Source organism: Argentina silus (assembly GCF_951799395.1).
Source record: "Argentina silus genome assembly, chromosome: 20".
NCBI lineage: Eukaryota > Metazoa > Chordata > Actinopteri > Argentiniformes > Argentinidae > Argentina > Argentina silus.
This window is the reverse complement of record NC_139674.1, coordinates 2,197,229-2,223,801: the sequence shown is the minus strand read 5'-3', so window position 1 is coordinate 2,223,801 and position 26,573 is coordinate 2,197,229. Positions and strand designations below refer to the sequence as shown.

The following is a 26,573-nucleotide window of genomic DNA, read 5'->3' as shown; positions in this document are numbered from 1 at the left end:
TTTTATTACAAGTAACAAAAGCCGAGGTGGTTCGCGAAGCATCTCCCTTCTTCCTCCCAATACACCATGTTTATACATTTCAAATTTAGGTTCCATCCCTCATATACAAATCATTTACACTTCCTGGTTGTTCGCCACCAATATCATTCACCCAGTTCCTATACCTCGTCACAGCCTGGTTTCCCCTCCCATTTCTAAAGATAGTTCTCGGGTTGCTACAATATTGGTGGTGAGCTCATCGTAATTATAGTATAGTAGTACTGTGGTTCTAGTTCTTGGTACCGATGAATCTCCTTTCACCTACCGACCGCACTGTTATCAGTGTCTCCGTAAATCGTCACTCTATCCCTTATCCTGTTTTCTCATGGAATATGTGTATTTGGTTTCCATAACTCACTTTTGGCTTCTTTGTCCTGTCCCACATGGAATGTCCACAATTGGTTAACATCTCCCGGTCCTACTCCCTCTCTACATCAACCTGTCCTCCCATGGAACATCCACAATTGGCCTCCTTGTCCTGTCCTATGTGGAATGTTCTCTCTTTATTTGCTATATAAATTTACCATATATTTCTATAGCTCCCAGTGTCCTCTAGACTCAAATAAAAAAACTAAAATTGAAAAGCCGTTTCAACAAACGTACAACTACAAACTTAACTCTTATAAAATGCAATGTTGAGTGAAAGCAGCATCGCAATCTGTATTGTAGAAATGTAGATATCTTTGACAAAATTTAATAATTGTAATGCTTATTTTTTCATGGTACCTGGTAAATGAAAACAGCTGAACAGATTCACATTTACATTTTCAAATTTTCAATGGAAGAGCGGTCAATCCATAAGACTAATGCTGTTTAATACAAGGTGTAGACGCACTATATCATAATTTTTGGATAACAAAAGTTGCATGTACACTGAGCCCTTATGTATATTGCGCCTTATTCAATCCAATTCCCCTTTTGGGATATTCAAGTTTTCTACTTCTACTAATACTAAATTCAATATCAATTAAATACGACCATCACTGCTTCAGCCATTACACAATGTAGAAAGTAGAGACGTAACTGTTTATTCAAGCACAAACAACAAGTAGCCTAACTGTAGTACGAACAACAAGTAGCCTAAGCAATGAAATCACCTGTCTCTCCCCTGTTTGCCTACTGGTTGGTGTTATGTTGTTTACCAGCATATTTGGTAGTGCATCTACCAGTAGCCTATACAGAACAAGCTAGTGAGACCTTCCCTCCTTTAATTGATTATCACCTAGAGATTTAGCCAAAAAGTTAACAATTGCTAAACTTTGCTAAACCCCAGTCACGTCACCTACCTTTACATCACTCTCCTTGCCTCGTGCCGCCTTTCCCCTATTGAAAATGAGTGCACTTCCGGTAGTTCGGCTGTAAGTAGAGGTACAAGGTTTATCTATATTCTGACTCTCTCTAGAAGTCTATTTCTATGAAAATAGAGATTGACAACACTAAATATCAACAACACTTAAGCCATGAAGGATATTTTACACAGTTTGACCCCAGAGGTATTTTCTCAAGACTCCTCATCCAGAACATCACAAACACCTCCTCTCTCCGTTTGACATAACATAGCCTTAGACAGCTCACAGAAGGTAGTAGTGGGTAAGTGAGCAGAGAATGAGGAGGGGAGGAGTTGCATGATCCTTTGCCATAGGGATAGGGTACCACTCATCTCCCGAATGGTTTTGGGCCAATTCACTAGCTCAGGGGGACTGTCTGCGACTGGGAGATACCCAATGGTAATTTCACACCTGCCAGACGGGCACCAGTGTTTGGATACATGGCTGCAACAGCTCCCCGGAGCCGTGTCCCAGATCTCCCTCTCCATTCCCATGCATAATGAAGGAAAGAGCGCTATGCTAGGACACCAATCTAATTTACAACCTAGAGTATGGGAGGGAGAGAGGGGGAACGGGAGTAGAGGAGAGATAGAGAGGCAGAGAGAGAGAGTGTGTGTGTGTGAAGGTCAAATGCCAGAATAGTCAGGGAACGGTATGAAAGGAGCAATCGAGAGAGAGAGAGAGAGAGAGAGAGAGAGAGGGCAGAAAAGAGGACTATGTGTGGGTCATAGTGAATGAGTGAGTGAGTCGTAAGGGGAGAGAGTGAGAGCACTGCAGCAAAATCAACACAGAAAAAACAGCACTGCTGCTGTTGGGGCTAAAACAACTTGCCAGCACTCACCATACGAGGTGGAGAGAGAGAGCTTCAACCCCTCAGAGGGCATTGGGAATAGAGGGGCACGACAGAGCCCAGGGGAGCACCTCAGCCGAGGCACCGTGGCAAGCACTACCACAGCAAAGAAAACTAGGCTCTCCGTGGGAATGTCCGTGCGGCGATAAAATGCTATGACCTCCTGCAGAGGCGACCAGCATTCCCTGTGTTCACTTCCTACTCCTGAGTGTAGCATCGCTCCCCCTCACTCTCTCTCCTACACACACAAGCACAAACATACTGCTCCTTCCCCCAAAACATCCTTCCATTTTAAGCCAGCACTCGGCAACGCTGAGAAAAAGTGAGAGCAGAAGACACCAGCAAAACAATCAGTATTTTTGATCAGTCATCCCCCTCAGCCAATCACAGAGAGAGCGGGGAGCTGTGACAGTGGCCAATCAGAGCAGGACTGGTGACCAAAGGAATGATGTGCCACTGTGTTCCCTCGAGCTAGCACTTCACACAAATGCACACAAACACATGTGCACACACAAACAAGCACACGTCACAAATACATCAATGTTGTAAAAGATGTGTGAACCTCAAAACAGATATATCTGCGGTGTGTAAAATTATATATCTTAAATGACGATTACAAACTTGGTTATAACCTCCCTGTTAATCACTTGTTTATTCTCAACTTTTAAGATTCATAATCACCTGGTTGTTTTTACCTTCAGTTTGCTGCAATCTTTTACCTTCAATCTGAAGCCCTGTATACTTCCCCTGCCATATAGGAGGAGGACATATAACCCTGTGAGGTAGGACCTTTCATTTAGGTTTTTGTGTTCTAGCTTAAAAGGTGAGATGTTGCCTGGGACAGAGAGTCCGCCACTCAGTTGTAGAGTTATTAAAACAATATCAAATCATCATTGTTCGCTGTTAGTTTTCTGACTTTGGGTACAGGAAGCTGTTCCTAAAACTAGCCTCAAGCTCAATTCCAAACCTCTACCCATCTCCTCAAAGTGTGCACTTGCTTACTCCAGGATTCAAAGGTAATGGATAATATGAGCTAGAATGAGCTTCCACCATATTTCTCATATCAGTCCTTTACTTGTAAATCCATGACTGACAGTGTGCAAGAAGTGAAAAGAAACCAAAATGGGTTCAATACAAAAGCAGAGTCTGCAGAAATGGAAGTAATATACATTGATGATCATAGCTTAAAGGTGAAACCATACTTGTGCTGCTATCACTGCTTGTGATGGTCTCCTGGGTGGCACTGTAGGACGGCAGAGGAGTGATTGACAGGGAGGCAGGGCAGGACGCTGGTTCTGGATGCTCAGTGATGGGCAGGACAGCAGCAGCCTCCGAGTGAACATCATCTGGACTGGGCAGGCTGCATCCACTACGGGGGAATGGACTCTTCCAATGGGAAATACCAATGGCCACCTGGCCATCAAGGTCAAACCCTGTGGGAAGATTAAAATCTCAGCAGACTAGCTTTCCCTTAAACAATGGTTATAATAATTATTATAGGCTTTCAACCCCTCCAACAGAATGTGAAAAAAAGCCATATACAGTGCCTTGCGTAAGTAATGGGACAGTGCCCTGCGTAAATAATGGGACAGTGGCCTTGTAAGTAATGGGACAGTGATGCATGTTTCCTTCTTTTGGCTAAAGTAGAGATTCTCCATATGGCATTCTACATATGGCAGTATGTTTTGGGTAATTGTCCTGCTGTTTGATGAAGCGGCGTCCAATGAGTTGGGAGGCATATGCTTGTACTTGGGCTGACAAGATGTTTCGGTAACACTTTTTTTTCAGGTCACATTTGTAAAGGGTTTATAAATGGTTTATAATTAGTTAATAAATCACATATAACCAGTTTATTATTCAATTATAAATAATTTACAAACTCATAATATAATATAACTCATTAGTTTAGATTGTTCGATATTCACTTGGTGCTTGCCAAAAAAGGAGCTTGCAATCAGGAGCCAGTTATTAATGCTTTATAAATGCGCTTATAAATGCCTTAAAAAATAACCTTGATGTGAAATCATGCAAAATGATTTGCAATGGTTGCACAGTTGATACTGTTATTCCCTGAATTGTGGGGATGATTCGACTGGCACCAAACAGTACAATGTGAAGATCTCCCAGAGTACAGTACAGCTGTCACCATGTTTTTTGAACCATGGCCCTTGAAAACCTGATGTCCTTGTCAACACGTTCCTTATCTAAACATGTCCACAATGCAGGTTCACAGATTTTTGTTGATATCTCTATCCCTTACTTACCCCTTCTCTGTGTTCACTGATGTGTGCTTAGTGCTCTGAGCTAGTTTGGGTAAATCAATGAGTAGACCACTTTTGATAATTAAGTCACTGATGTTTTTTTAATGTCCTTCAAAATAGTAGTTATTTTTCTCTTCAAAATAAGAGTACTGCCCTGCAAATGGTTTAAATACTAGTCATGCTGAATTGTAACCAGATAACCTGCTGTACCAGAAAAAGTGTGACCTGTACATGATGTCCTAGTACCAGTCATTAAATCCAAACCTACAGACCTTGACCATCATAGCTTCAGACTACGATTCTTAGCACAGCATTGCCTGTGCATTATACCTCTTTCATTATACCATTGTAACATTTAGACAACATAGGGCACTCATTGGACTATAGAGACATTTTATAGATACATTATTACAGTATTAGACAATGATCATGAAATGTTATTGTTATTGTGAATTAATAAATTTTCTAATTGTTTCCAATTATTATAAAAGTGTACCCAGAGAGGCTTGGATAACTGGTCTGCTATTGCTGTTGTCCAATGAGGTCTTGCTATACCATAAATTAATCAATAAGTGGAGGGTCTCAGTTTCTACCATATCTGAGGATAGCCAGTAATTACACCCATAATTAAACATATCCGGTGTAAAAACTAGCAAATACAATTTCCCAACTGTGCAACCACACTGCAACAATTGCAAATAATATTGCATTATTTCACATTAAGATTAGTTTTCGAAGCTAACTGTGATTACAAGAGCCCAATTTGACCAAGTGAATATCGATATAATTGAATAATAACCGGATTATAAGTGATATATTAACTAATTATAAACCATTTATAAACCCTTTACAAATGTGACCAAAAATGACCCTAATTATTATTGTTAATGATGTTTCTGTACACTTCAGAATTCATCCTGCTGCTGCTGTCAGTCAATCATCATCATCATCATCAATGAAGAGAAATGAGCCAGTTCCAGTTGAAGCCATACATGCCCAAGCCATAACACACCCTCCATCAAATGTTTCACAGATGAGGTGGTATGCTGTGGATATTGGGCAGTTCCTTTTTTTCTCCACAGTTTAACTAGTGGTATGCACCTTGCAGTGTAGCCTCTGTAGTTCTGCTGGTGAAATCTTCTGTGGATGGTAGTCTCTGACACATTCACGCCTACCTCCTGGAGAGTGTTCCTGATCTCTGGGACAGTTGTTTTGGGGGGTTTCTTAATTATGGTGAGCATTCTACGGTCATCCACTGTAGTAGTCTTCCTTGTCTACTGTACCAGCCCGTTTGTCATTGCTGAGCTCACCAGTGCTTTTTTTGTTTTCAATGATGTCCAAACAGTTATTTTGGCAGGCCTAAGGTTTTGGCAATGTTTCTTATAGTTTCTTCTCTCTAATTGTTAAGCCTAATAATGGCTTCCTTGCCTTTTATTGACACCAATAGCAGACTCCAAAGGCAAATGCAAAGCCCAGAATCAATACTAGACATTGACAGCTCTCTTATGCCTGCACAAATGATGTGACGGAACACACCTGACTTACCAGTAACACCAGTCAAGCCAATTGTCCCATTACTTTGGTGCCCTGAAATAGGGGGATTATGTATAAAAAGTGTTGTCATTTCCAAATGGTGAAACCAATATGTACACAAATACCCTCAAATTAAAGCTCTATTTTAAAGCTCTAAATCTCTATTTTAACCTCAAATTCAAATCCAACTTTTGGATTATAAAACCAAAATAATAAAAAATGCTTTACTGTCCCATTACTTACACAGGGCACCATATATAATGTGAACACTTTTGCTCTGTTCAATCAAACCTGCATTTTGGCATTTATGACATGTGCAATTGAATTAGGCCCCAATTTGGTCTGGGGGAGTAGGAGTATCCACATAACAAACAAGCATTCGTGTTTTTCCAAGGATGTTTCGATACGTACATTAAATATTCAGATAAGCATTTCACAAGTTTGAGTGAGTTAATATTTTGCAAATCACTATTTTTTATGAGAATATTTCTTTCTTTCATAAGAGGGGGAGATGGTAAATTGAGAGCCTTAAGGGGAGATGGTCAATGAATTGCATCACTTATGCCAACTTGAACCCAAATATCTGTTGAGTAAAAGTGATGGTCTGACTGTGATGTTTGACTCTCCTTTACACTGACAGGTATTCTGTCTCTGACCCCCTTTGAATGTATATGTCAGGACTGCTTTGTTGGCAACAATGCTGCTCTCTAGTGGTAGATGATGTCAACCCCGCCAATATATATATTTTTCCACTGAAACAGCGATTTCGGCAGACACAGTTCACAGTGAGCTGAAACAAATTGAGAAGTGCTGCTGATCCTATCTCATCTCAATACCAGTCATTGGTAACATTTTACAATAAGGATACAGGTTAGCATGTATGTATGTAGTAGTTAACATGTATAAACCATTTAGTAAGCCATTTACATTCTGATATATATTTACTACAGTATTAATAAAAATATACTTTTGAAAAAAAAACGATTGACAATACTATTTGTTCATATGAATAAGAGGGTGAAATAGTATTCAGTTTTAACCTGATGATTTGTTAGTGTATGTGTTGATTAAGGTACACATGGTTTATTAGGATGTTTGTTAGGATGCATGTTCCTTCAAATTACATATTTACCTCAGTTTAGTAACATGATCTTCTATAAAAAACAGTCAGTGTATGTACCTGGAGTCAGCAATCCTAGATTTGGGTCAATTTACATAGCTACAAATTATTATTATTAACATAGCATGACTGCTTTGCAATGGGATAGGACCGCTGTCACTCAGCATGGTCTAAATTATGAAATCAACATGAAGCAGTATTTGAAGTAAAATGTGCATGGATACAAATGCCAAAATGTGTGTGCCATAATTTCGTATTGAACATTACTCCATACTGCCAAGAATCAGTTACCTGCCTTACATAAACAAGGGGAGCAATCCTGACGAGAGATTTTGAAGCAGGCTATACCATGTGGCCATGGGGAGAACTGCAGGGCACTGTAATGGCTGGTCGCAAAAAGTATGCATCCCCATTGAAACCCATGTTAAACTTCTTATTGCATCTGGCCAAATAAGACCACTTTGGACTGCAATTTTGGTTTCTATAATTTCCTATTAGTATACATAGTCTTCTCCCTGGGACAGATTTTTTTTCCATAGCCCATAGCCCATAAGCCCATAAGTTTTACTGAATTGAAGGCATGTCACAAGAATAGACGCACATGCAAGGCACGTGTGTTGGTGAGTTTGTGAACCCAGTACAGGTCAGAAAAACACTGAAATGTGCTTCTACTTTAGCAAAGGACTGCGTCTGAGTTGATGCCAAGGTTGGTGCCACCAATCAGATCTCACTATAAACGCTATGGCAGCGCCCATTAACAGTATTTCCTGGATTAATTTCTCATAGGTCTATTGGGCAGTCAGTGTTTTTTTGTATTCTTTGAGAAGAGAATAGATTAATAGAAATACAAAATAGATCCAATCATCCAACAGAATAATAAAAAAGAGCCTCCAATCAATTCCCAGTCCAAAAGGCCAAAAACCCCAAGCCCATCCATACCTAACAAACACATCATCATCATCCACCACCACCACCACACACACACACACACACACACACACACACACACACACACACACACACACACACACACTGGCCTCCCCCTCCTTCTCCCCCCATGGAGGACAACCATCACCTTGCAACATGAACTCAATATTATTTCATACATGATACATTTAATGTTCTATATATAGTTATTACAATATGTAAGTTGTTTGTAGTTAGCAGTATCTAGATATATATGTACAGTGCCCTCCATAAGTATTGGAAAGCATTTTGTCTTATTTTAGCTCTATATTCAAAATGATTTATATAATCAAAACGACCTATGAGGTTAAAGTAGAGATTCTCTTTTTTCAGATTGGTTTCACAATTTAGAAATGAGAACCCTTTTTATACAAAGTCCATTTCAGGGCACCAAAAGTATTGGAAAATTGGCTTGACAATTTTCACATCATTTCTGGAGGCATAAGAGAGCTGTCAGTGTCTAGTATTGATTCTAGGCTTTCTGGGTCAAAAAGCTGCAAATTCTTGACTGGCCAAGTCAATGTTCAGATTTAAATCCAATTTAACATGCATTTAATTTCCTGATGATAAGATTTTAGAAATAAATAAATAAATAATAATAAAACTGAAGATGGCTGCAGTACAGGCCTGGTAGAGCATCACCAGAGAAGATTGCCAAAACATATAACAATGAAGCTAAATAATGTACCTATAACATATGCATTAATGCAATCTATGTCTCTGTCTCTCTTCAACAGGCAGCTCACTAAAGGATGAAGAGATGAGGAAAGCCTTCATTAGCTTTTCAGGAAACTACCCCAGCACATTAAGATGATACATCAGCAGCAGCAAATCCTTATCTGAGAAACAACCACAGCATGATCAATAAGTAGAGTGCACAAGCCTGGCAGCCCTAAACCATCTCAGCCTGCTGTACACAGCACATTTCCAAAACATAAATTTGGAGAGAAGGAATCAGGAGCACCTTTAGCCAACTCCTCTGACTATCCTTATAACTAGCACATGGGACCAGGCTAAGCAGAATCAGTACTGTCCTACATATTGTGTCTATTTTATAAACTGTAACTGTACTCTGTCACCTGAAATGCCAGCATACTGTACAAGGTAATCCACACCTGCATGTTTCAGAATGACCTCCAAAACCAATCACGCATAAAGCTGATACAGTGTGTGCCAAGCAATATATATATATATATATATATATATATATATATATATATATATATATATATATACTGTATGTCGCAGTCATCACAAAAAATGCCCCTGTAGCTCTCTGAGGAGCAGAGGCCCAGATACCGCTTGCACTTCCTGGTGATGCAGGTGCGCAGATTTGTATCAATGGTGCAACAGAATCATACACAAATATTGCTTCTCTGCTTAGCTACATACCTTAAGTTCTGAATTCCCTCACAGCACAGCCTCCAAAAACATATTTTTTTAAACAGACAGGTGTGTACTAATAAATGTGACAAATCTGAGTTATTTGAATTCTGTGGTAACTGAATGCAAAAGATGAAGGCAGTTGTGGGGAGATTAGGTTGTGCACCTAGAAATCAACTCAACCTTTAATCAAATCAAATAATAATGTGTCAAATGTAGCTCATAACCTTAGCAGAACACTTTGTTGTCGAAGAGGATTTTCTGGGTACAATTCCCTGTTGTATTGATCGTTTTTGGCAATTTCTTTACCGCAGAAGAAGATTCAGCATTTTTTTTGCCACTTAGTTCTTGGCTGTCCTGCCTATTTAAGACATACTGTATGACATCAGAGAAATGTCATGGTTGTAGGATACCTTTACTGCACTTACTGTAATACTGCTAGTACTGCTAGCAGTATTACAGTAGTACTGCTACTACTGTTAAACCTACAACCTGAATTGAATTAGTAATTTTCAATGATGACTTTGGGATACCCATAATGATGCTATTCAAACCAATGGGCATAGCTTCTAAATCACGGTTCCAGGCGTCTACTGACTCCTCTGAAGGTAGCGTATTGTACAAGGCTATTTATCTTTCCCTTTCTAAAGAATAAGAGATTGGTTCAAGGTAAAGCACACAAGCTACATTTATAATGATTAAAGGAGCAGGGCATAAGTCTATTGTAAATGTGCCACCTCTGGCCACCGTGGCGAAATTCTGTTTGAAGTTCCAAACAACAACATTCTCCCTAATAATAATATAACCCCCGAAATGGACTTGCAGTGTCGTAAATTAGCTGTTATGTTTCTGCATGTGTACACAATTCGAAGAGGCAGAGACAGTAAGGCGAAAATTGTTGAGTCCACTCCCCTAGAACACCCTTGGCAGTAGGAACATGTTTGTATACAAACCGAGTGTCACCCCTAGACACTCCATTGTTCGTAAATTAGACATTTCTTTCAAGGGATCTCATTCTCTGATCACTACTGATGAAACATAATTAATTACAACCATTAGAAAGCTTGAATGTTACATATAGTATTGCTAATTTAACCTGTGCTGAATCTACAATTGGTCAAACACATGAAGTACACAAACACGCCTCATTCAACTGATTGTCAAGCCCTTGATAAGTTGAATTCATTGTCTTAGTGCCAATTCCTGACTTGAGATCTATGTACATGAATCATCTTTGCATACACCTCACATTAAATCATGATTTACAGTTGTGGTCAGAAGTTTACATACACTTGTAAAGAACATGTATGTCATGGCAGTCTTGAGTTTCCAATCATTTCTACAACTCTTATTTTTCTGTGATGGATTGATTGGAGCACATACTTCTTTGTCACAAAAAACATTCATGAAGTTTGGTTCTTTTATGAATTTATTATGGGTCTTCTGAAAATGTGACAAAATCTGCTGGGTCAAAAATATACATACAGCACCTTGAATTATCAATTTTGGTGATGTAGAAAGTTGTGTCAATCAAATTTGCTTTGTGGCATGGCCTCTTAACTTCTTATGAGTGATTATGATTGACTACAGCTGGTGACTTATTTCAGCCCATTTAAATAGGGCTCGTTTGATACACTCATTACACTCAGCCAAAAACCTAACAATAGGAAAGTCTAAGGAGCTCAGCACGGATCTGAAAAAGTGCATCATTGACTTGAACAAGTCAGAAAAGTCACTTGGAGCCATTTCAAAGCAGCTACAGGTCCCAAGATCAACTGTGCAAACAATTGTTCGTAAGTATATAATGCATGGCACAGTTGTGTCACTGCCACAATCAGGAAGAAAACGCAAGCTATCACCTGCTGCTGAGAGAAAATTGGTCAGGATGGTCAAGAGTCAACCAAGAACCACCAAAAAGCAGGTCTGCCATGAATTAGAAGCTGCTGGAACACAGGTGTCAGTGTCCACAGTCAAGCGTGTTTTACATCGCCATGAGCTGAGAGGCTGCCGTGCAAGAAGGAAGCCGTTGCTCCAGAAGCGGCACCTTAAGGCTCGACTTGAAGTTTGCTGCTGATCACATGGACAAAGAAAAGGCCTTCTGGAGGAAAGTTCTGTGGTCAGATGAAACAAAAATTGAGCTATTTGGCCACAATGACCAGAAATATGTTTGGAGGAGAGAAGGTGAGGCCTTTCACCCAAAGAACACCATACCTACCGTCAAGCATGGTGGTGGTAGTATTATGCTCTGGGCCTGTTTTGCTGCCAGTGGAACTGGTGCTTTACAGAAAGTAAATGGAATAATGAAGAAGGAGGACTACCTCCAAATTCTTCAGGAAAACCTAAAATTATCAGCCAGAAGGTTGGGTCTTGGACGTAGTTGGGTGTTCCAACAGGACAATGACCCCAAACACACATCAAACGTGGTAAAGGAATGGCTAAATCAGGCTAGAATTAAGGTCTTAGAATGGCCTTCACAAAGTCCTGACTTAAACCCCATCGAGAACATGTGGAGTGTGCTGAAGAAACAAGTCCGTGTCAGAAAGCCAACGAATTTAGTTGAACTGCACCGATTCTGTCAAGAGGAGTGGTCAAAGATTCAACCAGAAGCTTGCCAGAAGCTTGTGGATGGCTACCAAAAGCGTCTAATTGAGGTGAAAATGGCCAGGGGACATTTAACCAAATATTAGCATTGCTGTATGTATATTTCTAACCCAGCAGATTTTGTCACATTTTCAGACTTCATGAATGTTTTTTGTGACAAAGAAGTATGTGCTCCAATCAATCCATCACAGAAAAATAAGAGTTGTAGAAATGATTGGAATTGAAACTCAAGACTACCATGACATACATGTTCTTTACAAGTGTATGTAAACTTCTGACCACAACTGTATGTGAAAGTCGATTTCTACCCGATTGTTTAATTAGAATTTTGGAACAAAAATCTTCAACCATTAGGGTCCAAAGGTCATCCTTTGAACAATCAGAGGAATTTTGCATTGGGAAAAGCTGGATTTGTCTTAGACAGGATTGTCATGGGCTGTCTATTTATTTAACCCTGCTCGTCCTGCAGTTTTAAAGAATACAAAAAATGAACATTTTGTTTTCATGTTTTTTGGTCTTCCTTTTTGAAAAACAAAGCAAATGGCCAAGAGATACACGGTACCCAGCAAACTGGAGATACCACACCCTGCATTCTTAAAAAGCTCACTTACCGATGGTGATCTGACTGACACAGCTGTAAAAGGTTCCAGTGGAGACATTGTAACTGCCACTGCTGGGCTCACGGTCTATGAGGAGAGACACACACATTTTCACCAAACAACTTTAACAAAGTAATATTAATTTAATTGCAATCTATCCTCTACAGCGTACCACTAATGATGGGCTGACAGTTAGCATGCCACTAGTAAACCTATGTTGACATTACAAACATACAGTCACGCTAAACATACAGTCGCTATGTGAATAGTGCACCAATGTAAGCATGCCAATGGTAGACTGACAGTCATGCAAATGGCAGCCAACAGTGGATCTGCCAAAGGTAGACCGCTGTTGCTATGCCAATAGTAGACCAATTTTCGGCATGCCATGGTAATGCCAATGGAAGACTGACGATGGTGTGACAATGGGAGACCGACAGTCAAAGTCATAACCCTGGTATGTAAAGATCCATGCTTCAGCCATTTGAAGTAAATATAAAGCTTGGTAAGGGAGTGGAAAGATTGTGACAGGGATGCTGATGGTGGTCCTATGCTTAATCGATATGAACTGGGCTACCCGATGGCAGTGTAACAACGGACCACCTTCAGTGGTGTCAGCCTGCCACAGTTGGGCCATGAGCAAAATACTTCCATACTCATGGGCTATTACAAACTGGCTAGCTGGGGTGGAGTGCTGGTGGGAGCATGGTAACAAATCCAGGTACAGTACAGAAAAACATGTCCAATATTAACATGTTTGATATTTGGGAAATGGCTCACTTTGTAAATATGACACGTGCACAAAAGACCCACATGTGACCTCACACATGTGCCCACCCAAAGAGGTAACTCAGGTGTTTGTAGCTGTTTCCATGTTCACATTCATCTTCCAAGACTGGTGTGTATGTAAATGTATTCACTGTTGTCACACAGCCAAATGGAAAATTAACCCTAAAACCTAAGGCTGATGAGTTGATAGTAATTTGAAGATTTGGGTTACCAGTAGAAATAAAGAGAATCATGTTTTAACCTCTCATTAGAAAGAATAAGATAACCTTATGTGAGCTAGTCACATGAAAGCAGCTGGTACAGTGCATGTGCCCAACAGCATATATGGACTGAATATAAAAATAAAACAACCTGCAATTGTTCCACTTGCTGAGGTGCATAAGAACAAAACATAGAAAGTGGCTATTCATCTGAGGTTACATCCCTCCTGTTAGTTTAAGACTTAAGTCTGAAAAAATACAGTTATACCCTATTTGGTAACATGTTAAGATACTTTCCAGTATTTGGTTAAAATAATTCAACACAATTAGTACTACCTGGCACCAAATGTTTCTTGTTTTAAAGAGGTCAGAATGAAACAGAACAGTCATATTTAGGTTATTATTATGTAATTACTATTTAATCCTATGATTAATGTACAGGACAGAATGGGGTCATTGCGCATTGCCAAAAACGTGCACTGTATGTCTCTCTATATATACTTATAAGGGTGCCAGTCCACAATTTAAAGCAATAACTTAATGAAAATAACAGGAGGTACTCAAGAAAAACTTTAATTAGATTTAGATTAGATTTAATGAAAATAAAACAGAAAAACAAGAGCCAGCGCTCAACGTTTCGACAAGTAAATTAAATCAATAAAATATCGATGGGTCAAGGGTCACCAAACACCTTATTTGAGTGTGTTTCTCCTTTATTTTTTCTCAATCAGGAATAAAACGTCACAATATGTAAAAAAAGGGCTCTGTGACCCGCAACAAAGACAAAGTGCGATATGTTTTTACGCAAACTGTACCGTTTTTTTCCAATTTAGTACGAACTTACTTTCAATACAGGTAGATTATACTTTATTTTTGAGAACATGAAACTTGTAATTCATGACGGTAACATTTGGTAACAACCATGCTACACTTCACCACACCCCTCCGAAAACAGCTGCTCTGCGTAAAGGCTAGCCTTATCTGTGACAAATATATATATATATATATTTATTTATTTATTTAAATATGCATTTGGATACTGTGTTTATAATACTATACTATATATGTGGTTTATTTTATATTTGTTAAATATTATACGAGTATTATACACAACATCCAAATGTAAATATGAAAATAATAATCACAGATAAGGCTATGTAAAGGTGTGTGTCTATATAAGTTTTTAGGGACTGATCGAGTGAAACAGCTGACAACCAGTCATCATGCGATGATGTAGGACACTGATTTAGCAACTCCAAGTATGAAGTGCAACCATTTCATTGCGATGTGTGCGACTATTACCATATTTCAAAATGGGCATACTTTCCTAAGTCCTGCAGAGAGGAACAAGGCGTTGTATGGGACATGATTCAGCCTACCAGATAGCCGCGGCTCTGTCGTTCGTGGGCTTCCAGGACACACCCGTGCTACTTCGTCCTGAGATTGCAGACACACACTATTGTCATTGGCATCTGGGGCTTTGCAGCCGCGCTGTTCTGTCCCTGCGCTGCATATTCCACTATGAATCCTCATACTTGCGTTAAGCTGACGGATCAACCGCACATCAGTCCCAGCGCAATCATACTCCAGCATAATCACCATTAAGATCGTTTAAAGAAGACATGCAATCGGTTCCGTTTATCGCACACTGGTAGCAATACAAATCCTATATTCAACTGTACGCATATTCTTTATAGACCATCTTGACAGGCTGATATCTTCCACACTGACTCGGCTCAAACCTGTAAAGACTAGAGGATCGCTGGCATCTTCAAAAGACTTCGGCACAGGCGTGGTTTCACTCACGTGGTTTACGTAGCACCGTGCTGGAGAGAGGTATGTCTGGAGACCGCCGAAGTAGGTTTATACTTGAGAGGACCGCACCAAACAACCATTATGTCTCAATTAAACTTATTAAGTAACTTTTTGAAGGCATGTTTGCATTTGAGCTCATTTTTAGGAGAGCCACAGCAGGGGGTGTGTAGACTTTTGGTCTTCTGTTTTTCACTTTTAATTAAAACATGTTTTACATTGAAAGTGTCCAGCTATGTAGATCAGGGGAAGAAAAAAAAAAATCTAATTTAGATTCCAGGCTCTGGGGCAACAAAAGGTGACCATTTTTAAATGGGGTGTAGACTTTCTAGATAGATAGAGATAGATAGAAACTTTATTTATCCCAGGGGGAAATTCAGGTTCCAAGTAGTGTACAGACATAGAGGTATCACAGATAACATACACATACAACATCAGCAGGATTGTAAACAGGCGAGGTGCAGTTGTAAAAGTCTTTGCAGTTAGGTGAGGTGCAAAAAGGTAAGGCAGATAGTGCAATTATAGGACAGTGCAATTATAGCATTAAATACTAAAAACGAAATACTAAATATGGGCTACATAAATATGGACTATTTTTAAAGTGCATTTAGTCCAGGCTGGTGGAGGGAGGTAGGGGCTGTGTATGAGGCCTAGCATAGCCAGTAAACATTGTAGTTAGTAAACATTGTAGTTAATGAGGTGAAACAGTGACATGATACATGATAGTGATGTGATACAGAGGGAGGTGGAGGTTATGCAGAGAAGTCCATCTCTTTGCCCTTGATTGACATATTGTAAAGTTGTATGGCTCTGGGGACAAATGATTTACTCAGTCTGTCAGTTTTGCATGTCAGTGCTCGTAGTCTCCAGCTGATCAAGCTCTTCTGCTGGATGATGGTGTGGTACAGTGGGTGACCTTCATTGTCCATGATATAAGCACTGTGTGTATAATTGACTTGTTATTACCTGTAGTATACATTGAATATGCCGGTGACACATTATTAACACACTTCTATTGTGCTTCATAGTATTTGAGAAAAGATTTGAATAAAGGATTACATTTTAAAGAGATGCTACAGAATATTAGCTGTATTTTTAAAACCTCCTGCTTTGGGCTCAAAATGTAGCTATAGGCTGGTACATGTATAATACATCATATTGGTCACTCAGGTCTGAGTTTACTTTCACTTTTTCACAAACTTTTTGAGCAGGAAAATGTCACTAGTCTACAATTATCATGGTGACAGCTAACGGTAACTACACTTCACTAAACACTTTTTTAGGAACACCTGTACACATTCTCATGGTAGAGGTGGTGTAATGGTGTGGGGAATGTTTTCTTGGCACACTTGGGGCCGTTAATACCAATCAATCATCGCTTGAATACCACAACCTATTTGAGTATTGTTGCTGACCGTGTGCATCCCTTCATGGCCACAATTTACCCATCTTCTAATGGCTACTTCCAGCATGATAATGCACCATGTCACAAAGCAAATGTCGTCTCAAACTGGTTTCATGAATATGACAATGAGTTCAGTGTTCTTCATTGGCCCTCCCAGTCACCGGATCTGAATCCAATAGAACACCTTTGGGATGTGGTAGAACGGGAGATTCACAGCTTGAAAGTGAACCTGAAAAATCTGCAGGAATTGCGTGACGCAATCATGTCATCATGGACCAGAATCTCAGAGGAATGTTTCCAACATCTTGTGGAATCAATACCACGAAGAATTGAGGCTGTTTTGAGAGCAAAGTGAGGCCCTACCCAGTATTAGAATTCCTAATGAAGTGCTCAGTGAGTGTACATTCACAACTGAACTGATTTGAAGCTAAAATCAAGTAGTATACATGTTGTCCCCCACAAATGATGTAGTGCCCCTCTATAAAAGGAGAGTGATGGAGAAACCTGTGAATGAAGCAAGACGTTTATTCATAAACCTTTTATTATGACACTCTGGTTGTCTGTGTGTTACAGTGCTGTGTCCCCATTATGCACAATGAGGGCTTTTCTCTTGGTGCGATCACCTTCTGTCACCAAAGAGACAGATGGCCGCCATTAGACTGCTATCGTACTATGTATTGATAAGACGCCTTTACCTCAAACATAAAATTCACCAATAGGCTAAGATGCAGCCAATATTTCCATCAGTCTTCTTCTACCAAGGTTACACAATTCTGGTTTCCATATTGATATAGGCTAAGTTTCAGTATTAAATTATGCTGCATAACAGTCTTCTCTCAAAACAATACTATGTTGCCATCCTGTGGCGAAATACAGAAACACAGAAAAACCTAAAATGGCTCCAGTTGAGTGACAGCATTTAGTAAAAAAATAAATGAAAACAGCAACTATGCCTATACTAGTGCCATATATACATATGCTATTGCTATTACTATTATTACTATTATTTATTTACCCACTCCACAATACAAGGGCTACTATGCCTATTAATCAGTGTTATTAATCAGCCAGATATCAGTGTTCCCCCTAGGTTTTCAGTAGTGGGCGTCAAGGTTTTGAATTGGGGGTTGGTGGGGCATCCAAACACACTGGCATAGCCCACTACTGAAAACACACTGGTTGGGGTGAATGTCAATTTAGGTGACTCAAGACTTGAATTCAAATGACACTAATTTTAGAACATAGACAGTGCCTTCCTTTAAGTTAAGTAAGTAACACTATGGGGTTAAAGTACACATTGTCAGCTTTTATTTAAGGGTATTTTTGTACATGTGGATTTCACCATTCAGAAATTATAACGTCATATAATGTCCAAATTAAGCACTCATATTCAGTATTTGGTCGACAAACATTTGCATGGAATAACTGCCTGAAGTCTGCGACCCATTGACCCCACCAGTCTTTACCCTTACATTTTTGACATTTAGCAGACGCCTTTATCCAAAGCGACTTACTTAGACAAATGTAGTTGTTGTAAGTGAATCATCTATCCATTAGTCACCATAAGAAAACAAATCTATGCTAGGACAAGGGGCCATTGGCAGTCACAATGCTAGCAGAAGGAAGGAAGGAACTTTTCAAATTTATTTACAGTAGAAACTGTACAGGGGGGTAGTGATGATGAAGAGGTCTTTAGGAGGAACAGTCAAGATGTAGCCTGAAGAGATGGGTCTTCAGTCTACGGCAGAAGATAGGTAGTGTCTCTGACAGCAGTAGGAAGCTCGTTCCACAAGCGGGGAGCCAGGACAGTGAAAAGCCATGACTGAGTAGCGCGACTTCTGCATCCTTGTAGAGGCGGCGGTGCCAGGCGGCCAGCCAAAGTCGAAAAGTGGAGTGATCGGGCAGGGGTTTGGGGGCTGACCATTGCATGCATGTAGGGAGGGGCTGTACCCTTTGCCGCCCGACAGGCGAGCACCAGGGTCTTGAATCCAAGAGCAGTGTGCCATGCTCAGGGAAGAAGCTGAGAAGGACATCCATCCCTTCTAAGAAGTCGCTAAGCTGATCTGGGAAACGATAGATAACAACAATGTGAAGTTTGACAGGGGAGGTGACAGATACAGCATGGAATTCATTTACATTACATTTACGGCATTTAGCAGACGCCTTTATCCAAAGCGACGTACAACAATACATTTGTTTAAGTAAGTGAATCATCTATCCAACAATCATCATAAGACAAAGTAATCAATGCTCACACCAGGGGCCATTGGCAGTCGTAATGCCAGTAGGATAAAAAAAAAAAAATTAAATATAGGGGGAGAAGAGTTCTCGGGGTTAGGGTTAGTATGGGGGGGGGTAGTGAGGGTGAAGCGGTCTTTAGGAGGGACTGTTAAGATGTAGCTTGAAGTGATGGGTTTTCAATCTACGGCGGAAGATCGGAAGTGACTCTGCAGTCCTGACCGTTGTGGGAAGCTCATTCCACCAGCGGGGCGCCAGGACAGTGAAAAGCTGTGACCGAGTAGCGCGGCCACTGCATCCACGTAGAGGCAGCGGTGCCAGGCGGGCAGCCGAGGTGGACGAGCGGATTGATCTTGCAGGGGTTTGCCATTGCTTGCAAGTAGGGAGGGGCTGTTCCCTTTGCCGCCCAGTAGGCAAGCACCAGGGTCTTGATGCGAGCTGCTACTTGGGAGCCAGTGGAGGGTGCGGAGGAGGGGTGTGACATGGGAGAATTTGAACACCAGACGAGAGGCAGCATTCTGGATGAGCTGCAGAGGCCTGATGGAGGAGGCGGGGAGTCTGGCCAAGAGAGCATTGCAGTAGTCAAGGCGAGAGATTACAAGTGCTTGGACCAAAGGTTGTGCTGCTTCTCTGGTAAGGAATGGACGTATCCTTCTGATGTTGTAGAGGAAGAATCTACAGGAGTGTGCTGTCACTGTGATGTTCGCCACACAGGATAAGCGGTTGTCAAGGATCACCCCAAGGTTCTTGGCTGTATGGGAGGAGGTCACAGTAGAGTTTTCTACTGTGATGGAGAAGTCTTGGAGAGGGCAGGCTTTCCCTGGGAGGAAGAGCAGCTCAGTCTTGTCAAGGTTGAGCTTTAGGTGGTGGGCTGACATCCAAGAAGAAATGTCTGCAAGACATGCCAAGACACGTGTTGCCACCTGTGAGTCAGAAGGGGGGAAGGAGAAAAGTTGAGTGTCATCTACGTAGGTGTGGTAGGAGAAACCATGTGAAGAAATTACAGAGCCGAGAGATTTGGTATAGAGAGAGAACAGTAAAGGCCCAAGGACAGAGCCCTGGGGGACACCAGTGGTGAGGGGTCGCTGTCCTCTCCACAGCACCTGGTAGGAGAGATCGGCCAGGTAGGATGCAAACCAGGAGAGTGCAGAGCCAGAGATGCCCAATTCTGAGAGGGTGGAGAGAAAGATTGGGTGGTTTACTGTGTCAAATGCAGCAGACAGGTCCAGAAGAATCAGAACAGAGGAGAGGGAGGAAGCTTGAGCTGAGTGGCGAGCCTCCATGACAGCAGGAGAGCAGTTTCAGTAGAGTGCCCAGTTTTAAAGCCGGATTGGTGAGGTTCAAGGAAGTTGTTAGAGACAGCACGTTCAAGGGTTTTAGATAAGAAGGAGAGAAGGGATACCGGTCTGTAGTTATGGACAACAGATGGGTCAAGAGTTGGTTTCTTGAGAAGAGGCATGACTCTGGCTGTCTTGAAGGCAGCTGGGACAGATCCTGTGGATAGAGAGGAATTGATTAAGGTGATAAGGAACGGAAGAAGGTCTTTGGAGATGGATTGGAGAAAGGGGGAGGGGATAGGATCAAGGGGGCAGGTTGCCCGCTTGGTTGCGACCAGCTTTAGAACATCCTCAGGGGAACATCTTCTCTGGTGATGCTCTGCCAGGCCTGTACTGCAGCCATCTTCAGTTGTTGTTTATTTTGAGAATGTTTTGCTGTAAGTCTCCTCTTCAGCAAATGAAATGCATGTTCAATAGGATTTAAATCTGGACATTTAATTGGCCCTGAAAAAATCCCTAGTTACAATGGCAGGATGTTTTGGGTAATTTTCCTGCTGTATGATGAAGCACCGTCCAATGAGTTTGGAGGCATTTGCTTGTACTTGGGCTGACAAGATGTTTCTGTACACTTCAGAATTAAGATAAGTGAGCCAGTTCTAGTGGAAGCCATACATGCCCAAGCCATACACAAGACCTTTTTTCAGAACTCTGCAGGCTCTTTTAGGTACTTTTTAGCAAATGTAACCTGGCCATCCTATTTTTGTGGTTAACTAGTGGTTTCGTAGTTCTGCTGGTAAAGTCTTCTGCAGAAGGTAGTCTCTGACACATTCACATCTACCTCCTGGAGAGTGTTCCTGATCTGTGGGACAGTTGTTTTGGGGATTTTCTTAATCATGTTGAGCATTCCTCGGTCATCCACTGGAGAAGTCTTCCTTGGCCTACTGTACCAGGTGGTTTGCAATTTCCGAGTTCACCAGTGCTTTTTTTCCTTTTAATTATGTTCCAAACCATTGATTTTAGTAGGTTTAAGGTTTTAAATGATTTTTTTCTGATATTTCAACCTCATAATGGCTTCCCTGTCTGCCATTGACGCCTTGTTGGTCCTCATGTTGACAGACACCAATAGCAGGCTCCAAAGGCAAACGCAAAGTCTGGAATCAATACTAGACATGGAGAGCTCTCTTATCACTCCACAAATGATGTATTGGAACACACTTGATGAACCTGAAACACTTGTCAAGCGGGGACTGCATACAAAGTGGGACTATGCATACGAAGTGTTTAAAATTTCTGAATGGTGAATTGTGAAGCAATATGTACACAAATACCATTAAATAAAAGTTGAGAAGCTCTAATTTAACCATGTAGTAATTGTTTGATTTCAAATCCATTTGCAACTGTATCTTTATTTGGATGGTCTACCCTTCCTCCTAGACTTTGATTGCCACTTTTATGATATGGTTATGTATATATTTTTTTTGTATTTCTCTGAGCTGTACGGAAAGAATGTGTGCTGATGGTATGAGAGTACGGAGTGTGTCCCATTGCTTGATCCTTGTTAAAAGAACTTGATATTAAACCATTACCACTCTTCATCTCTGCAATTCATGAGCTTCTATAATAAACTTGATTTTGCCAATCTAGCTGATAAGGCAAACTATTCTCTTTTCAAACATCCTTCCCAGCTCGTCATCACCTGCAGCACCGGCATTGAGGTATACCCTGCCGCGACATCGGTGTGCTCGTATTAAACACAGGCCCATTGTAAATTGCAATCTTGCAGTTGATGTGAGTCATTGGACATGACTATATAATTGCTTTTCCAGTGGCATCAGAATGGCATGAGAATCCTTTATTTAAACAGGGGAGATCTTACTGAGTGCTGAGTCTCTTTTACAGAAGAGCCCTGTAAGGTATGGGATAAAAGAAACATGCAGACAGACAAAACCACACAATATATAAAGGAAATAAAAGCAGAGGCGGAACAATACTACAAATCAAACGTAAGCTTTACTTTAACTTTGCATGGAAACAGGTACATCCATAGAACGCAAGTCCAATAAAATGAGTCTCTGGCGGCCACTGGTGGCCAGTGGGGGAAGCAGCAGGAGTGAGAAGGATTCCTCACAGGTACTGATCGGCTGTATCGAAAGCCTCGGAGAGGTCTATGAATAAGGCAGCACAATGATTTTTTTCGTCTAGGCAATTTAACACACCATCTAAAACAAGTGTAGCAGCTGATATTGTGCTATGTCCAGGTCTAAAGCCAGACTAGTGCACATTTAAAATAGAATGGGAAGTTAAAAATGTTCTTATCTGTGAGTTGACCAGGGACTCAAGTACTTTAGAAAGGCAGGATAGCTTCGTTATTGGACGATAGTTATCTAGGTCAGAGGGGTCACCACCTTTATGGAGAGTAAGCACATGGCAAACCTTGGGGATAATTCTCTGATTAGAAATATGAGTTAATGACTCTGCAATCAGGGAAACGGAAAGCTGTAACAGGAAAGAATCAAGCATATCAGCCCCAGTGGATTTCGTCAATCTTAAGCAAGGCATCATGCACATCAATCATATTATGTGTTGTCTTATTGGTGACAGGGAATTTAAAAAGTGTGACGTTGACCTGGTATCTTTTGATGGTGTCTATAAAAAGATGGTGATCTATGTTGTAGCTTTTTTAGTCCTTTTATATATGCATATCACCACAGATTGGATGCAGCAAGCTATATACAGTGCCCTCCATAAGTATTGGAAAGAGGAAGCATTTTGTCTTATTTCAGCTCTAAATTTTTTCAGATAATAGGATTACCCTTAATAGGTGCTTCTGGTTAGTCAGGTGTGTTGGGTCATATCATTTGTGCAGGCATAAGAGAGCTGCCAATTTAGTATTGATTATAGGCTTGTCATTTGCATTTGGAGTCTGCTATTGGTGTCTGTCAACATGAAGACCAAAGAGATGTTAATGAAAGTCAAGGAAGCCATTATGAGGATGAAAAATCCATCCATCAGAAACATAGCCAAAACCTTAGACTTAACAAAATCAACAATTTGGATATAAATTCTGAACCAAATCTCTACACCTCTGATATTTGTTATGTAAATGGAGACACTTATCATTTAAATTCAGGGTGCCCTATTGTTGGTGAATCCCCTCAGTTAGACACAGGGACAGGCATTAGCTAGCTAGATAACATAAACATGCTAGCTAAAGGGACTTGAAAAATGACAAAACCATTTTTTTACTAACCACTGCACCGTCAAGTTCAGGCAGGTAGGGAGGAAGGGAGGGAGTATTTTCAACTTCAGGGAGTATGTTAGGTCTGTGTGTTCCTTTGCTAAATGTTGCTGGCTGGTCCATTCATTGCCCATTGAAAACTGAAGTGAGCGGTGTAACTTACGTGAAGCTAGATTTTCATCATTTTTATCATTTTCATAGGCATCCTCATTTGTATATTGACTATTTATGTTTTGTTATTGCTCTCGTTTTTCTGGCATTTAGAAAAAATGAGGAGGAGCCAACTCAGCCACTACAGTCCCTTTTGTTGACATGAGAAAGAGGGCAGGGGTCGGCAGGAAGCCATAAGGTAAGACATGCTGCCTACCACTGCCGATGTGAACTAGAGCATGGCAATTGACCCCTAATGGCCCCAGAGGTGCTGCACTGCGGCTGACCATGGGCTCTAACCTCTCTATGGATGTGCTTACAGGGGTCATCGTTAAGCAAATCTAATGGACAGGCTTACGAAGTGTTATAGACCCCTTTCAGTGATTACAAACATTGCCGCCTCTGGGCCATATAAAACTGTGAGGAATCCGCCTCTCTCCTGCTGCTTCTTCTTCCACTGGCCACCAGTGGCAGCCAGACTACACTACACTGTGTCCATTGATTTCCCTTATTTAGTTTATTGGCTACATCTGTTATCAGCATATAAGCCTGGCTCATTTGCTACTCTGTGTTCTATCCTGAGCCTTCACCGTATGATGTACCTGTTCTAGCTGTGTTCTTCAGTAAAGTACCTACGTTTATGGAATATTGCAAACCTTGCCTCCTGCGTTATTGCTGTACTTGGGTCCACACCACTTAACCCCGTTACAGTTAACAAAATGAACTCCACATGTATGTTTGGTTATCTTCCTAAAATTTTATCTAATGCCATACCGTGAAGCATTTTTAGTTTGTATTATTTCATTCGTGGCACTGAGACCTAGAGTAGGCTATATACAATATATTGACCTGATCCTGTCATTGCGACTGTTTGTAGTGCACAAATTGTAGTGTATATTTTACAGTATAGCCTTTCATTCTTTTAAAACATTTTTTTTTTTTGACAGTATTACTTGAAAGCATTCCAAGAATTTGAGGGTTAGTTTGCGATTAATGGGACACTGAGCCAATCTGACTTTTGTTGTCAAGGTGCTTTCTATCTTGCACTAGTCTATGGTGACCAGTCATAGCCTACAAATGAAATAGATATAATTAGTGGCAACATGTCCTACATACGGTAAAAATTCATGCTCTGAAATTAAGAGCATTAAGAATATCCTGCACAAAAGAACATGTGTCTATTCCCCTCCATCTCACAGTCTTGCATCAAAAGTTGCCGGTATAATCTGATGTTTGTAGACTAGGCCTACTTAATTCAATTCACTTCGCTTTGTTTGATAGCATCAGTTAAAAGCAGCCCACAGATTTGGATTAGGTTTGGAGTCATGATAAATGGGAGAATGAGAGGCACGTGTTTGTGCAAAGTTTACATGCACTATAAACAGGGGTTAAATTGTGCCGGAGCATAGGCTAAAACATTTTTTGAGTCAGGCGGAGCTGAGCTCCAGCACTTTAGCTGCGCTAATTCACCCGCAATTCTATGCAGTAAATTCAGGCCTTTTTTAGGCTGCATGTCACCATGTCAAATGTATTTTGGGTAGTCACATTTTATCTAATTGATGATTTTCCTCATAATGAATGTGCTTCTGTAGTGTATTTTGCTCTGACCAGAAGAAGGCCTGATGTGTTATGAATAAGCATACAGTGTTGTGCCCAATGGAAGATGCAGCATGCAGTTGGCCACTGTAGATTGAGGAGACGGTACGGGATGGTACGGGAGAGATAGTGCTGGGAATAGCCTTATTTGGTTAAGGCTATGAACATCACCACCGTATAGGTTGAAAATGTCTAGAATAATGTAGACCTGGGAATTCCATGCCCAAATCTGGAAGATAGTACATGCTGTTCTGTAAGATAAGGCATGCTGTACTGTATATAAGACTGAACGGCTAGACTAGGAGGGAGGGGACATTATTGACAGAATAGGAGCCCCCACATCTGGCCGTGGATTGTAATGATGAAGTTATGATTAATTAAAGACGATTAAACTGACTCATCCGGACCTCTGCAGCTTCCTTTCTTCATCTAAGTTTATTAACTACACTTCCTAGCTCATTTTGCCTGCCCAGCAAACACAGCCACGTTGCTGTAACGTAGTGTCAACCTACTCCTTTTGGTAGCGGCATCCCCGTCAGAAGGCAATGATTATTTATGTTTTTGCCTACCAGATGACAACAAAGGATACGTTTTACATTGCCACATTGACGACTATTGTCTCCCGGCAAAAGTTGAGTTTCAGTTTAAAAATATAAAATTCACAAACAGAACTCAAAGCCCTATACAGGGCTCCGGTACCAACCCTCTAGTAACAGGTTTGGACCTCGGGGTCCGGTGTAGGTCGGTGGTTAGATTCACTCCGCTGTTAACAGCCTAAAAATCCCATAGTTCCTCCATAAAAGCTTCCTTCACTCACTTCAAATGCACTGAAAAGTCACCCCTATAATACCGTGCACAGAAGCAGGCGACCTCTATGGTTGTAAGGCTGCTCTAACCTTAATGAGTGCCAGTTGGTGTGGTTGCGGATATAAGATTTATCGGTATGGAAAATATACCCAATGGAGGTAAAAATAATGGGCCAGATATAACCTTTCAGGTCCTATGATATCACATGCACAGTAGCCTATAACTTTTTACATTACCAGGAAGAGAAATATGACTTATACTGAGTTCTTCAATTTAGAATAAAAATAATAATAAACCATTACATTTCTTGACACTGTTGCTTTAAATGCAGGATATGATGTTTAATTAATATTCAAAGCATTACAGCATAGCTAAAATATC

At 40.7% G+C, this 26,573-nt stretch overlaps 1 protein-coding gene across 1 annotated transcript in view; it reads right to left on the bottom strand.

Annotated features, from left to right (window-relative positions):
• The window catches only part of LOC310820249 (anoctamin-4-like), a gene marked incomplete at both ends in the record, with an annotated part of 89,269 nt that extends 73,998 nt beyond the window's left edge, over nt 1-15,271 (bottom strand). Inside the window, 3 exons of the mRNA XM_083691831.1 lie at nt 3,420-3,650; nt 12,693-12,767; nt 15,049-15,271. Of these exons, the coding sequence (XP_083547957.1) occupies nt 3,420-3,650; nt 12,693-12,767; nt 15,049-15,271 (529 nt within the window). The remainder of the gene's footprint in view (nt 1-3,419; nt 3,651-12,692; nt 12,768-15,048) is intronic.
• Between the last annotated feature and the right edge of the window lie 11,302 nt (nt 15,272-26,573).